This window comes from Podarcis liolepis, assembly GCF_965112155.1.
Source record: "Podarcis liolepis genome assembly, chromosome: 6".
Taxonomy (NCBI): Eukaryota; Metazoa; Chordata; class Lepidosauria; order Squamata; family Lacertidae; genus Podarcis; species Podarcis liolepis.
The window spans coordinates 66,122,507-66,137,352 of record NC_139559.1 but is presented as its reverse complement, the minus strand read 5'-3'; the positions used below and the strand labels follow the sequence as shown (position 1 = coordinate 66,137,352).

The following is a 14,846-nucleotide window of genomic DNA, read 5'->3' as shown; positions in this document are numbered from 1 at the left end:
AATCACCTTGGGGATGAAAAGGCCATGCAGTTTACTTAAAATTATCTGTACATCAAAATAATAATAATAATAATAATAAATAATAATAATAATAATAATAAGCACTCTCCCAAAGTGATGACTTGAATTTTCAAGGGTAGATTCCTACTTCAGGAATTTTGTTTTACAAATACAGGACTCTGCATTCCCCTCTATATAGTGTGGCTTGTCAAACATTGTTCTTATACTCAGCTCTAGCTAACCCTGCTAACTCCATTCTTTCTCTTGGAGAAACATGGGCTGTCAAAGTCAAGAGTTCATAACCTGAAAGTAATCTATCTATGCTTGAAGCCTGAGCTTGTTCTTTCTGCAAGTTTTGGCTCCTTGTGAATACTTCTACATGATTTCCCCCTTCTTTCATTTTTATATATGCTCCTTCTAAATATCAGCTAATCTGAAAGCTCCTTATTCTGCCACATCAGTTTCTTTACATGCCTTCCACTTTTATTTCTTGTTGGCATCGTTTGCAATTGTATCTTCAACATACCACCTTTAAGAAATGCCCATCCATCTTGAACTCAAGTATTTCTAACCATGGGATCTCTCACCCACTAGAAATTGTCAGCTAGGCAATGGAGGAATTTGTTGGACCTTACATTGTTAGCAGTTTGCATTCCAGTAGATACCAGGGTAGTCAAAGCACCCAATGACTGCTATATATCTCCTTTTTGAATGTTTGGTAATCTGCTGTAGGAAGGCATCATCTAAGTCTTTAGTCTGGCTTGGAGCTCTATAGCAGTTTTTACCCAAATGCCTTCCATGCCCCAAGTCAAAGGTTTACACATCCTTTACATATAATGTTTGGTCTATTCCTTTTGAATAGGTGATAGCCCTCAGTTATTACATTCCACTCACAAGTCTTATCACATCAGGTTTCAGTAAACCCTAGCCAGTTATTTGCTATCTTAATAGTTGAAGTTCATCTTGTTTGTTTCCCATGCTCTGTGCATAGTATAGTATTGAGACAACTGAACCACGAGGCATTCCCTCCAGCTGCTTCTTGTTTCTTTCCTGCATTTTAGCAGTTTCCTGTACATCAGTTAAGTATCCCCAGTATTTGGTTCTCTGTGTCCTCTGATTAGCTCATTCCCACTCAGAATTCAGTTTAAAGCAAACTTAATTCTTGCCAGCTACTGTGAGGTACAATCCATCTCTTGTAAGAAGTGCTCCATGGAAGTGGGGACCATGGTCAAAGAAACCAAATCTTTCCCAATGATATCATTTGCACAGCCTGTTTTTATCTTCCAGTATTTTCTTCCTGGGCCATGACCTTCAACAGGAAGGAGTGGTGAAATAACCACGTGCCCCCAGGGTTCTTCAACTTCCTACTCAGAATCTCACAGTCCCTTGCAATATGTTGAAGGCTGTCTGGCAGTATCATTTCTACTCACATATGGCTTAGCCCCCAGTTCATTTTCAGTAGTCAGAAGCAGCTGCATGCAAGATAGACAATTCCCCTCAATATTACCAAGGTCATAGAGTGGTCTGTTCCTCTATGGCACCTGGAGGACCAGAACTTGATGGTATGCACTAGGGTTCAGTACTGCAATCCTTCCCCCCCCCCTCTCCCCACCCCATGCTGTAAGACTAGGGAATCATACAGCAAGACTCACTTGATCCCTACAGATTCTGAAGTTAAGCTCAAATAGAAAGAGAAATTTCAAATCACCCATAGGCACGGCTCCTGTGTATTATGGTTTTCAGTGCTGAGCAATTTAAAATAACCTGACCCCTTGATGGCAGCCTAACTCTATTTTTAGTGCCTGTGATGTGAAAGGATTTCATCATTTGAACTACTGGTGTATGGCAGTGTGCAATAGGTCAAGTAATTCTCGGCAATTCCTTTGAAGAAGTGATTTGACTTTGAGCATTTGTGAGGTGAAAGGACAAATAACACTGAAAATGAAATCCTCTTTATTCATCAGCCAGGTATAATCCCACAAAAACAAAATGTGCAAGTATCAACATACAGAACTATTAGTGCCATTCAGTCTGATTTGAAAGAATTTCATATTGTCCAGTGCATCTCAAAAGAAACCGGCACCTTTTATTCGTGTTGAGTCAGGACCAATACTAGATCCACATAGAATTCGTTGGACTCAATCACTGAACCATGCAGTCTGCTTACCACACCTCAAAACTTACATGAAGTTGGTTGACGAGGTGGAAACTTCCTCTGTGTTCACCTGCCTTCCCTCAGCTGCTACTTAGTTATACACAAACCCTGTATTTACAAAGGTCTGGGCTCTGCTATGCCCAGAGAAGGATGCAGTCGGCCTTTGTTGGTTTCATTACTGCCCCCATGTCGGCCTGTATAGCTTGTCATCATCATAACAATGATTTCTGTAAAACGCTTTTATAAATTTGAAAAAAACAAACTAAGCAATTGCTCGCAGATCATGTGCAAAAATAACAACACACCAACACCTGCACGTTAGTGGCTCAGCTTGCTTAGAACACCTTTTGGTCAGGTAGGCTGAGGGCAGCACAAGGCCAGACTGCTGTGATACTATGGAAAGTGAGTTGCTAGAAATACGAAAAGACTAAAAACAATGACTGAGAGATGGAAAGTCCCTAAACTGGTCCTCTGCATTTCTCTTTATTTGTGTGTGTGATGCCGCATACTGTAATTTTGGGCACCCGCCTCTGCTAGAGCTTCACATAAAGATGTGCTTGCTGTCAAATGGCTTGATGCTGGAACAGAGCCCAAGAGTAAAAAAAGAAATAAATAAAGCACATAGCTTCCAGATCAAATATTAATTACATGCTAGATAGAATCATCTTATATTTCAAAGAGAAAATGTATAAACAAGAAGCTGGGCCTTAAACCAGCAGCAGTATATAAATCCTCAGTTTTGGAGGGATTATGAAAGATAAATAACCATATCATTGTGGAATAGAAAAATACTGGATTGCATTAAAAAACCTCCACTAAGTAAGTAACTGTTAAATGTCACTATGAAAACCCAGCGGCAACGTGCCTTAAAAACATAAAGAATTAAACATCTCTTGAATTATTCTTATTATACCACAGGTTTCTTCATCTTTTTCCTCCTCTTTTTAACAAATCACATACACATATGTGAGGCTGATGGACAGAAGTTAAAATGTTCAATTTAGATACAACTGGATACCAAATGTCCACTTTAGGTGCTCCTTTGCAATAACTTCCTGAATATTGTAGCAGTTTTTATCCGCAAACCCTGTTAACCTTTCTTTTTTCCAGGTTGGCTTGCTCTGATACAATGTTCAGTTCCCCTGAAGTCTGATACAGTAAGTGATTGTGATTACAACTTTGTGCGTTCATTCATTAGAATACCATTTTAATCTTAGCATGAGTTATAGGAAGTGATTCTGGTTTCCAGTCTGGCTGAAAAAAGTGAATATTGAATGTCCGGGCCCAATTCTCAAACACTCGTTTTTCTGTGATAAAACGATGATGACTGCCCTTTCTTCCCCGTTCATGTGAAATGTACATTGTACATTCATCAGGTCCTACAGGTTCGTAATAATGATAAGGTACTGAAGGATGATTAGGAACCCTGCAGAAGGAAAGAGAAAAAAGATTGAAAGCCCAGGTGTACAATTGAAAAGAGATGCTATCATTAATAAACTGACAGGTTCAAAATCCTCCTCCTTCTTTTGGTCCCAGCTCATGCTGAATTTTGAATATTTTAAAAAAATAGTATTTTAAGCAGTGTTTAAATTATTTTCCTGAATCTTACTAAAACATTGCTACTCTAAAAGAAGGCAGCTGAGTGTGCTGGGAGAATTCACCACATTGTTACATTGAGCATGTGAAAGCTTGATGCTTGAAATAGGTATATGTTTAGCTTAGATTTTGAGAAAGAACCTGCAGAGGCATTCAAAGGAACAGGCTGCCAAATGGAAAGCAGACTCCAGCCCTTTGATTCTGCAATTCAAACGCATGAAAGTCCTTCCAGCATGGCACATAGGATAAAAGCACATTTCACTGTAGCCCTAGCTGTGGGATGTCAATAGCCATTGTCATGCGATTTTTAATGGGAATGGAAGTTGTTTACAAAGAAAATTTAATTTAGCAGTAGTCATTTTATTATTTTCGTATGTGAACATTAAAACAGCTAATTACTGTCCTAGGAAGAAAAAGAAACATAACCTCCATCCCATGCTATCCTGTGGGGTGTGTATAATTTAGGGCACAGCATTTAGAATATCTGCCCAAATAATTTTAGCCATGAATTGGTTCAAATGCATTTCCTCTCTGTGTCAGCTGTAGGTTCTTGGAAGAAAAGTGCCTGCATTTAATTCCAGCACCATTTCAACAAAGAAGAAATAGTGAGTGACCTGTACTTGTTTGCTTTTCTCTCTGTGTTTTAAGACTGTGACTTTGGTACAGTTTTCTCCACCTTACCGAAGTCGTGTCCAATTTAAGCAAACAAAAACAAGACAACACAAAAACCAATCTGGCAGAATAAAATGTACAAGTGACCACAACAGAAGATTTGCTGGGCACCAGTTCCATATCTATCCTGCTACACACAGCAACTAAATGAGCTGCCTGCAGAGCAATGATTCTGGCCTGCTTTCCCTTTACAAAGGCTTCCTAAAATTGAATTAGTCATCTTTTAACATACAGGTGCACAGAATCCTTGGGAAGTTAGACTTCAGCATTTGGGCTGTTATGTTTTAAGCCAGGCACCCCCAACCTGTGGCCCTCCAGATGTTTTGGCCTACAACTCCCATGATCCCTAGCTAAGAGGACCAGTGGTTAGGGATGATGGGAATTGTAGTCCAAAACATCTGGAGGGCCACAGGTTGGGGGTGCCTGTTTTAAGCTATGTTGTCAATGCAATACTGGAGGTGCTATTTGTAATTTTTGCTACAAACATACAAATTATGTACTGGATGATAAATCTGGCAGTCAAAAGGGGACACATTACCTAAACAAAAGTACTGCATTACAACAGTTCTGTTCTGTTGGGGAAAATGTGACTTTTTCCACCTCCTTCCTTACAAAAATCCTCTAAACCAGGATGAGTGACTAAACACCTTGCAATTATTAAAATAAGGAAGGGTGTTAAACTCAGATGTGAAGGTTTATAGAAAGTTTTGGGTCATTGTTTAGAAGGACTGCATGTTTGTGGAAACTCTGCTAGAGTTTTATCAGTCTGTTTTGAGAAGCTAGGGAAATGACTGATTCTGCAATAAGAAACTGAGGACTGGTAATGTATTAAATCTCTGTTTTGTGTCTTGTTTGCAAGTGAGAAAAGATCCTTTCATTCACCATTTCGGCACCACAGGTGCATCTTGTGGCTGTTGCATGCTAGGCAGTGGGAAGGATACATATTTTTTCAGGATCTGTCAGGACTGGTCCATGTATTTGGAGTGTTCTCTGTGCGGTGCATGTCAACCACCCACAGGAATACATTTGCACAGAGAACATAGGAAGCAGCCTTCTACAGAGTCAGATCATACGCTCATTTAGCTTGCTATTGACTGGCAGTGGCTCTCCTAGTTTTTTCTCAAATCTGACTGGAAATGGTGATAATTGAATCTGGGGCCTTATGCATGCAAACTGTGTTCCATCACTGAAAATGTTACATGACTCTGCCTCCTGGAAGCTTTTTCTGTAATCTGGGCACTACATTTTTCAGCCGTCTTGGTCACGGTAGTTGCTTCCTCGAGGCCAGAGTTGGCATGTCAGCTTCTACACAGATGCATGCTGGGTTCTCAGAGGCACCACATTCCCTGCTGGGACATGCCACAAGGAGAAAAACTTAAAATATATTAGCCAGTTATACATGCCCTGGATTTGGAGTGGGTAACAGCTAATAACAGTGATTTCTATGTTCTGCGTCCACTGTGGGAGGCAATATGCCAGTTGCAGAGAAGCATACGTTTAGGAGAATGTTGTGGTGCTCAGGCTGTGCTTTTGTTGGCCACTGAGAGACTAGACAGCTGGACTACATGAGCCGCTGACCTGATCCTGCAGGGCTCCTCTTTGTGTTCTTGTGCATTGCCATCTATTGTAGGTTTCAAGGCAAGTGGGAGTGTAGCAGTTAAAAATATCTACAGTTGGACTCTTTTTTTGCAGTGTAACATGCACCAGTACTGCACACATAAAAAAGGAATTCGGTTAACAGCACATGCAAAATAGACACAAAAGGCAATATTTATAAAGCTATACTGCTTTGATCTGTTATTACATAACACTTTAACTGTGCAAAGCAGTTCCTCATTTTGTTACTCGGCCACTCTCAGTATCATGTGTATTCTTAACATTGCTGCTTTCCATTTAGATTAGTGTTTTTAATTCATTCTGTCTAGCTTTCCATTACACAACAGTGGCATTAATTTTATACAAATATTAAAAATTGCTTTTCTGAATGTATGAGCATTTTTTAACTTACACAACTCCGCTGGAACAGGGGTCTGCAACCCGCGGCTCCGGAGCCGCATGTGGCTCTTTTACACCTTTGCTGCGGCTCCGGGGGGATACTAGCGAGGGGAGGAGGTGCATTGTGCGCCCCGACACTCCCCACTGTGGCGGGCGCTGTACTGGCTGTGACGTCGCATGGGGCGGTGCGTGCATTAATCACACACCGTCCCGACGTCACATTCCCGCCCGCCCGCCTGTTACATTGTAAGGGGCATGTACGCTGGTCACTGCATTGAAAGGGGGCATGTACGCTGGTCACTGTTTTGAAGGGGAGTGAAGAACACACACACACAAAAAGGTAACTTGTTAACTTAACGTTTATTTCTATGAGGAGGAGTAATTCTGAGGGGTCAAACAAAGAAATAATAAAAAAGTGACCAAAAAGTTATTTTTATAATGACGAGTTTTGTAGCTCCCAGTTTTTTTTTCCTTCGGAAACGGGTCCAAGTGGCTCTTTTTATCTTAAAGGTTGCAGACCCCTGGACTAGAACTTTATCCACAAAAGCCATACTTTGGAGTGAAAATGGGTATATATGCATTTAATTATTTTAAAACGTGTCAAAAATAGGTTGTGGATTAAATTAATGTAAGATTTTCATTTTAGTTTAACACGACAAAAAATTCATTATATGAAAAGGTAAAATAATAATAATGCCCTAGATTGATGCCATAAATGTGGATATAGATGTTCTGCTCCAGAAAGCTTGAACTGTGGTTCTGTGCATGGATCACCCTTTATGTGATCTCCAGTAGACAAGAGAGTTCTTTGCACATTTGTGAAACTGTGTGTGTGCAATTCATTTCTAGCAAGAAGATGTGCAGTGCTGTGTCACATGAATGGCGCTAAGCAAGTACAGTGGTACCTCGCAAGACGAATGCCTCGCAAGACAAAAAACTCACTAGACGAAAGGTTTTTCCGTTTTCGATTTGCCTCGCAAGACGAATTTCCCTATGGGCTTGCTTCGCAAGACGAAAACGTCTCGCGACTTTTTTTTCTTTGTCTAAAAACAAAGACATGTTTTGTTTATAAAGTTAATTTATTTTCCCTTAAATTTTTGAACTGCTCTTTACAGTATGTGTGACTTTAAAGAGCAGTTAATAAACTGTTGTTGTACCAAATTTGGCTTTGTTTGGACTTTTTTTGACCATAGGAACGCATTAATTGATTTTCAATGCATTCCTATGGGATTTCGTGATTCGCAAGACGAAAAATTCGCTAGACGACAAAAATTGCGGAACGAATTAATTTCGTCTTGCGGGACACCACTGTAGTTTGCCCTGTCAACTCTTCTATTACTAATAACCTATTCAGGAGGGCTACTGGAATTACTGTCACCCATCCATCCATATCTAGCTGGTAATCTGCAACCAGATCCTATAAGGAAGGGCAAAAGTAGGTGTTTTAAGAAATACAAAACCACCACTTCGTTGTCCTCTCTATCCTGGCATTTGTGCTGTATGCAAAATCACTGCACTGGTGGGAACAGCACTAAGAGGTCACATCATGTATTGTGTTATACTGCACATTATAAAGAAAAAAACACAGAGTGATAGCGGTTTTGTGCTTCTTGTAATTTCTAGCTCAACTAAGAATTACATGTGGGATGATGGAGAAAAAGCAGCTAAGAACAATGTTTGAGATGGAAGTAGCATGTGGATATCCTACAACAAAGGCATAAGTAAGTGATCATCTAGATAAACAGAAACAACTTTCACTATTTTATGCTTCTACAGTGCTAGTTAGTGGAAATGGCCCTACTAGGAGATCTCGTCTGTACCACTGATCCACCCTGATTCATCTGAAAATACAGAACATTATGTAGACTGGGATCTCTAATGTCTCTTGGGCCAGATGATTATTACTCCAGTCCCAAACACCTTCAAACTGAGTTTGGATAACTTTTAATGATTTTATCTCTCCAGTGTGAATAACCCAGATTAAGAATGATGTTCTAACTCCCACACTTTGCAATTAAATTTTCATGCTAGCAGATGAAATGCATGAGCAATTTATATGAGGAAGTTGATAGTCATCCTCATTTATTAATATATTATAGCAGATGCTGTTTTACTGCTCTGTGATACTGGACATTAATCAGTGCATTGTCAGAGTTAACGTGCTTATTAATATCACAGCTGGGAGATGTTTATAAGGGGCTGTTTGTAAAATGCACTCTAGTTCCCTAAAATGGCATCATACAATAGCCAGATCTTCCATCAATAGTGCACAGAAATATAGCAGTGTTTACAGCAGCAGTGATGGGGAGAAGAAAAGGCAACTCAAGTGTCTTTTCCATTCAGCTGTCAGAACTTGCACAATGTTATTGCACTACTTCTGGGAGGAAGCAATCATGTTGCCTCAGTGGAGAAAATAAACCCTGAATCTTTATCATTAAACCACAAGTATACATTACAGACAAGCATACTAGTAAAAGATTTAGGATTTTATTTGTCTCTGCCTCTACCAACCCAACAGCTTCTCATTTATTTCATTCGCTAAGAGGGCAGGTAGAGGCATTCTCAGTGACTCAGACCTCTGGAAGACAGTTCCAGAGCTGAGTATAACCAAAACTTTGAGAAGCATCTTAAGATACGTTTATTTAATCTGTCCCTGGCAATCAAGGTTAAGTCAGTGGAGAATGACAGTGATATGTTGTCACCTTTGGGGTGACATAGGGAATAGAAGTAAATGAAATCTTTTATTTTAACATAATTCCTACCCAACAGAGCATCCTGAATGTTGATTATTCAGCAAGATCTGCTAAGGCTCAGCTCACAATAAATTCCTTCATGCATTTGGCAGATATGAGACAGAAGCCACATCTCTTCCACTCGCAGAGGTTTGAGGGTGGGAATGGTGTGAGGTAGACTTCTCAAAATTTCTCTCTGCATGAATCAATCTCCCCAACCCCTGAATTGTTCCCTGGACACATGAAGTATCTAAAGGGCACAGCAATCCAAGTGAAGAGGTCATATGCAACTGAATTCCCACTTTTTGTAAACGTGTGTGCATACACACACACACTATTCACTCTGCTTCTTCACTAAGAAAAAAATGTTTGCAAAATCTTTTAAATTAATATTTCCCAGTGCTTTCCTCCTCTCCCCCCACCCCAAGATTAATTTCATGCCAGTTACAGCATTACGTTTAGCTGATAAATATTCAGAGCCTAAAAGAAACTAACAAGATGTGGATTAATTCTCTCTCACAGTACAAACAAAAACTTAATATTTTATGCTGTGTAATTAAATGCTGTTTGTTGTTTTCAGAACCCAATCATGGGACTGCTAATTAACGGCCTCAGGAAAATCATACACGTTTTATGGATAGCATAAAATAGACTCATATATTTATCCATAACACTGAATTTTGCAAGCTAATCATAAATCCAGATTAAAATTTACCTGCAGAAATCTGGTGACACCATGCCATAGACGTCTATCCTGTCACATAGTTCTAATGCGATGCTCATTGTAAACCAACCAGTGCTCAGCCAAGTGTTTGACTTCTTCCTGAAAGCAAAAACAATAAAGATCCTAGGCTGACAAATAACACTTGTGACAGATATCCACGATATGGCAGTTTTTTAAAGTTATATATTAAAAGGTTATAAACATTGGGCAGCCACATTCTTTATATATACTCCCCCACCATGCAATAAACTTATGTCCTAGTTGCGAACAACTGTATTTAGAAGTTGCATTTTTCATGTTAATACTGCAAAGAGAAGTATTTACCTTAGCGTTTTGTTGAATAATAGTCACCTTAAAACCCTGTATTTGCATTATTCCTTCTGATTAACAGGAAGGAACAATCTTCATAACTTCACCTAGTTAATCTAAGAATTACTGGATGTACATACACATTTTAAGTCAGGGTGCAATATACGGATCCTGCAACATAACAATCCCATTGCACTGAAGCGATGTTTCAAGGTAACTTGAGGCATTATGCTTAAGTAACATAATAAACAATTCTGCTGCTGTGCAATGATGTTATTCACCATGCTACTAATGCTACTAATGAAGCAACTATGTGGACAATGTTGCAACTGATACTTAAAACTGACAGCAGCAAATGGTACTAGAAAAGATAAGGAGCCCTACTCTACTTGACTAGCATAGGATGTCATTGTAGCAATATGGCTACATACTTCAAGCAATCACAGCTGTACTGATCTTATGACCCAGGATATTATCTTCCATGATGAGCTCCATTTGTAACAGGGTCTTGAGAAAGTGTCCCACCTGTGTCAAACTCCCTAATCACCTTACGAGCAGCAAACAATTTCTTGGCTGTTGAACTGTGATTGCAATATGTTTGAGAACCAGTTCCACATAAACCTTATCAAAGCAAAAATGGTGGGAAAGAGCCACCTTGCATGTGACAAATGCAAATCTTTGTTGTATTTGATGGCTTCTCCTTCCCTGTGATAAGTGCAGATACTCCTTAATTTGTTATTCCTATCAACTCTCAAGTGTATGTGTTTTAAGACTGTGATGGTAAAACCAAATTTTAGCCCAAAACGTTCAAGCATTCTGAACATGCTTAATCCACTATGTTAGGGTTTTGTTTTCATGGCTACCAAATATCCTGTAGTTCTCACCAGGAAATCTCAGTGCCTCTGCTTTCAGAATAATGAATCAGGTGTGCTGTAATAACCTATCAAGATCAAGCTTTCACACTTCCTCTCAAAAAGGATACACTTATTCATAAGATTCTTCCCAGAACAGATAGCATATTAATTGAATGACTAATTTCCTAGCTTACAGAGCATCTACAAACTGTGAGGATTTTAAACTAGTGATAGAAGTTCTCAAGGGGAAGTCACATATGCCAAATTTTCTTACTGAAAGGAGTCCAAGGACCGATGTAAATGATTAGTGCTACTTCAAATGTAAGAATGAGTAAGAAATCAGTATTATATCTGAACTCTTTGTATCCATGTGAAAACACGACAGAGATGTGAGTCCTTGGACTCTGAGTTGTCTTGGATCTAGTTATCATTGAAGTGCTAAGCTTGTGACTCAGATGTACTACCTTGGAGTGCAGGCGGGGGGGGGGGAGAGAGCAATCATGTTAGTCCCTATCTGCAATTTAACTTGGTATATCCCAGACAGAGGCTTGCTTCCTCAGAAGGAAGTAGGCTCAGGTTAGTAGTCTGTCTGTCTCACAGGCATCATTTATATTATATTCCCTACTCCTGAAATGTAGCATGAGGTGACTTTCATCATAAAACCCTGCATATGGAAAACTAACCAGGAAGAAAGCTAAGGTGAAGTGTTCCATAAGAAGACAACTCCTCATCAACCTTTTGAGCTAGTTAGAAGCAGCACTTACTTGAAAAGGTGGGTTTCAATGAGCTATTCTTCTTTTATTTTTTTAAAAAACCAGAAGAGCTAAAGAACTACTGCTAAACAGGCTTTTTAGTCAACAAAGACAGCTGAGAATAACTATTTTCCAGCTTAGCATCACTATATAATGGGTTAGGTTATAGACATTGTATATATTCCTCTAGATGTATGCACGATTGGGCCAACATACCTCTATTACTGAAGAGCAAGGTTTCATTTGCCATCTGTTGACTATTTGTTTAACCCCTGATACTGACAAACCTAAACCTGTTCTGACGAATTCCCTATAGCATGCAACCAACCAAACAAACCAAATTGTATCTTCTTATCTCTTTCAGAGCCAAGACTCCTCTAAAAATGACTCCATCAACATGAACATGGCAAACGCTGCTGCCATGACTGTGCCACTGCCACTGCCACTCCAAACCCACCTTACATCAGGCATGTCCAACAGGTAGATCATGATCTACTAGTAGATCACGGGGTGTTCCTGGTAGATCTTTGGCCCCTCAGTGATCTCCTCCCCCCAAAGGGAGGAGGGAACAACTGTGGCTTCCTAAAATAAGCTCAACAACTTTGGTCCATCAATGACAATGGGTAGATCACTGCCATTTTTTAAAATTTTGTTAGTATTGGGAGTTGGATGTCCCTGCCTTACATAATACTGCTGGTCACACCACTGGGCCCATCTAGAAGAGTATTGTCTACCCTGACTGTCAGTATTTCTCCACGGTTTCAACAAAAGTTCTTTCCACATCTACCTGGAGATGCCAGGAATTAAACCACCTGGACCTTTATTTTGTGCTACACAAAGGAATGTGAATCTTCTATCTCAGGTGACCTCATGCATCTGTTCCCCACACATTTCTAGTTAACACAGAAACACCCTATGGTGATAAGGATCTGAACAAGACCTTTAAAATGTGTGAAGGTCTGTAGACTTCATGTACACTGGTAGACATTGCACAATTTTTACACCACCCCGCCCCCTCACTTCAAAGAAAAAATTGTTAGTTCTGGTAACACATTGTGGGTGAAGGTGATGTTCTAGGTTAATTCAACCAAAAACCAAAACCAGAACCATAAACCATAACACTTCTTAAATGTATGTTAGCCCTGATTCAGAAAAGTGATGTACAAACATTCTTCTGCATGTGATTTGTCCATGCTGCATTACGGCAATTATCTACAAAGAGGTATGCTGAGCAGAATGTAAAAAACAACAGCATATCTGAGTAGAATAACTGTCTTATTATTCTGCTTGTTACTTATGGCAGAATTCATAATTTCACTAGCTAGAAAAAAGCATTATTAGCTACTGTGGGCTCTTACAAAAGGAAGGGCAGGTGATGATTATTAATAAATCTTAATGGAAAATAATGGGTGAAAAGTCCAACAAGATAAATCTGGAAGGACCAGTTTTAAAATTGGTTTTACAGCATAAAAAACAAAGTAAAGGTTATACTGCTTTGTGTTTCTTTCAGAAAGAACTGAAAAGGGGTTCTTAGAAAAGACTGTCTCCTGCTTTTACACCTACTACGTTGTAAAGAAAGAAAATGAAGACCTGACATGTGCTTATTGAGGAAATCATATACTCTTTTATGTGATGAAGTAACACACTGTCCTGATAATTCTGTGGAGCATACTAAATTACAATTACAGTGGTACCCCGCAAGACGAACGCCTCGCAAGACGGAAAACCCGCTAGACGAAAGGGTTTTCCGTTTTGGAGGCGCTTCGCAAAACGAATTTCCCTATGGGCTTGCTTCGCAAGACGACAGCCCATAGGGAAATCTCAGGGACAGCGGGGAAGCGCAGCGCGTCTTCCCCACTGTCCTCGGACCTCCTCCCCCCCCCGCCCGGCATCAGAGCGAAGCTCCGATGCCGGGCGGTGGTAGGGAAAAGCCTCCTTCCCCCGCCCGGCATCAGAGCGAAGCTCCGATGCCGGGCGGTGGGGGGGAAAAGCCTCCTTCCCCCGCCCGGCATCAGAGCGAAGCTCCGATGCCGGGCGGTGGGGGGGGAAAAGCCTCCTTCCCCCGCCCGGCATCAGAGCGAAGCTCCGGTGCCGGGCGGTGGGGGGGAAAAGCCTCCTTCCCCCGCCCGGCATCAGAGCGAAGCTCCGGTGCCGGGAGGTGGGGGGGGGAAAGCCTCCTTCCCCCGCCCGGCATCAGAGCGAAGCTCCGATGCCGGGAGGTGGGGGGGGGAAAGCCTCCTTCCCCCGCCCGGCATCAGAGCGAAGCTCCGATGCCGGGAGGTGGGGGGGGGAAAGCCTCCTTCCCCCGCCCGGCATCAGAGCGAAGCTCCGGTGCCGGGCGGTGGGGGGGAAAAGCCTCCTTCCCCCGCCCGGCATCAGAGCGAAGCTCCGATGCCGGGAGGTGGGGGGGGAAAGCCTCCTTCCCCCGCCCGGCATCAGAGCGAAGCTCCGGTGCCGGGCGGTGGGGGGGAAAAGCCTCCTTCCCCCGCCCGGCATCAGAGCGAAGCTCCGATGCCGGGCGGTGGGGGGGGAAAAGCCTCCTTCCCCCGCCCGGCATCAGAGCGAAGCTCCGGTGCCGGGCGGTGGGGGGGAAAAGCCTCCTTCCCCCGCCCGGCATCAGAGCGAAGCTCCGGTGCCGGGAGGTGGGGGGGGGGAAAGCCTCCTTCCCCCGCCCGGCATCAGAGCGAAGCTCCGATGCCGGGAGGTGGGGGGGGGAAAGCCTCCTTCCCCCGCCCGGCATCAGAGCGAAGCTCCGATGCCGGGAGGTGGGGGGGGGAAAGCCTCCTTCCCCCGCCCGGCATCAGAGCGAAGCTCCGGTGCCGGGCGGTGGGGGGGAAAAGCCTCCTTCCCCCGCCCGGCATCAGAGCGAAGCTCCGGTGCCGGGAGGTGGGGGGGGGGAAAGCCTCCTTCCCCCGCCCGGCATCAGAGCGAAGCTCCGATGCCGGGAGGTGGGGGGGGGAAAGCCTCCTTCCCCCGCCCGGCATCAGAGCGAAGCTCCGATGCCGGGAGGTGGGGGGGGGAAAGCCTCCTTCCCCCGCCCGGCATCAGAGCGAAGCT

At 42.3% G+C, this 14,846-nt stretch overlaps 1 protein-coding gene and 1 long non-coding RNA gene across 4 annotated transcripts in view; one reads left to right on the top strand and one right to left on the bottom strand.

Annotated features, from left to right (window-relative positions):
- Window positions 1-1,936: 1,936 nt before the first annotated feature.
- Window positions 1,937-14,846, bottom strand: part of ST6GALNAC5 (ST6 N-acetylgalactosaminide alpha-2,6-sialyltransferase 5) — a 404,743-nt gene continuing 391,833 nt past the window's right edge. For 2 of the 3 annotated variants that reach the window (XM_083510575.1, XM_083510574.1), the window contains exons 5-6: window positions 9,866-9,973; window positions 1,937-3,581 (exon numbers count right to left, since the gene is read on the bottom strand). In XM_083510575.1, the coding sequence (XP_083366701.1) occupies window positions 3,350-3,581; window positions 9,866-9,973 (340 nt within the window). In that variant the 3' untranslated portion in view covers window positions 1,937-3,349. The remainder of the gene's footprint in view (window positions 3,582-9,865; window positions 9,974-14,846) is intronic. The other variant, XR_014527786.1, reaches the window with a different exon arrangement.
- On the top strand, window positions 3,204-13,471 carry LOC310710106. Its single transcript, XR_014527803.1, has 6 exons — window positions 3,204-3,312; window positions 4,292-4,356; window positions 8,042-8,139; window positions 11,676-11,809; window positions 12,154-12,269; window positions 13,300-13,471. It is a non-coding gene; the product is annotated as an uncharacterized lncRNA (long non-coding RNA).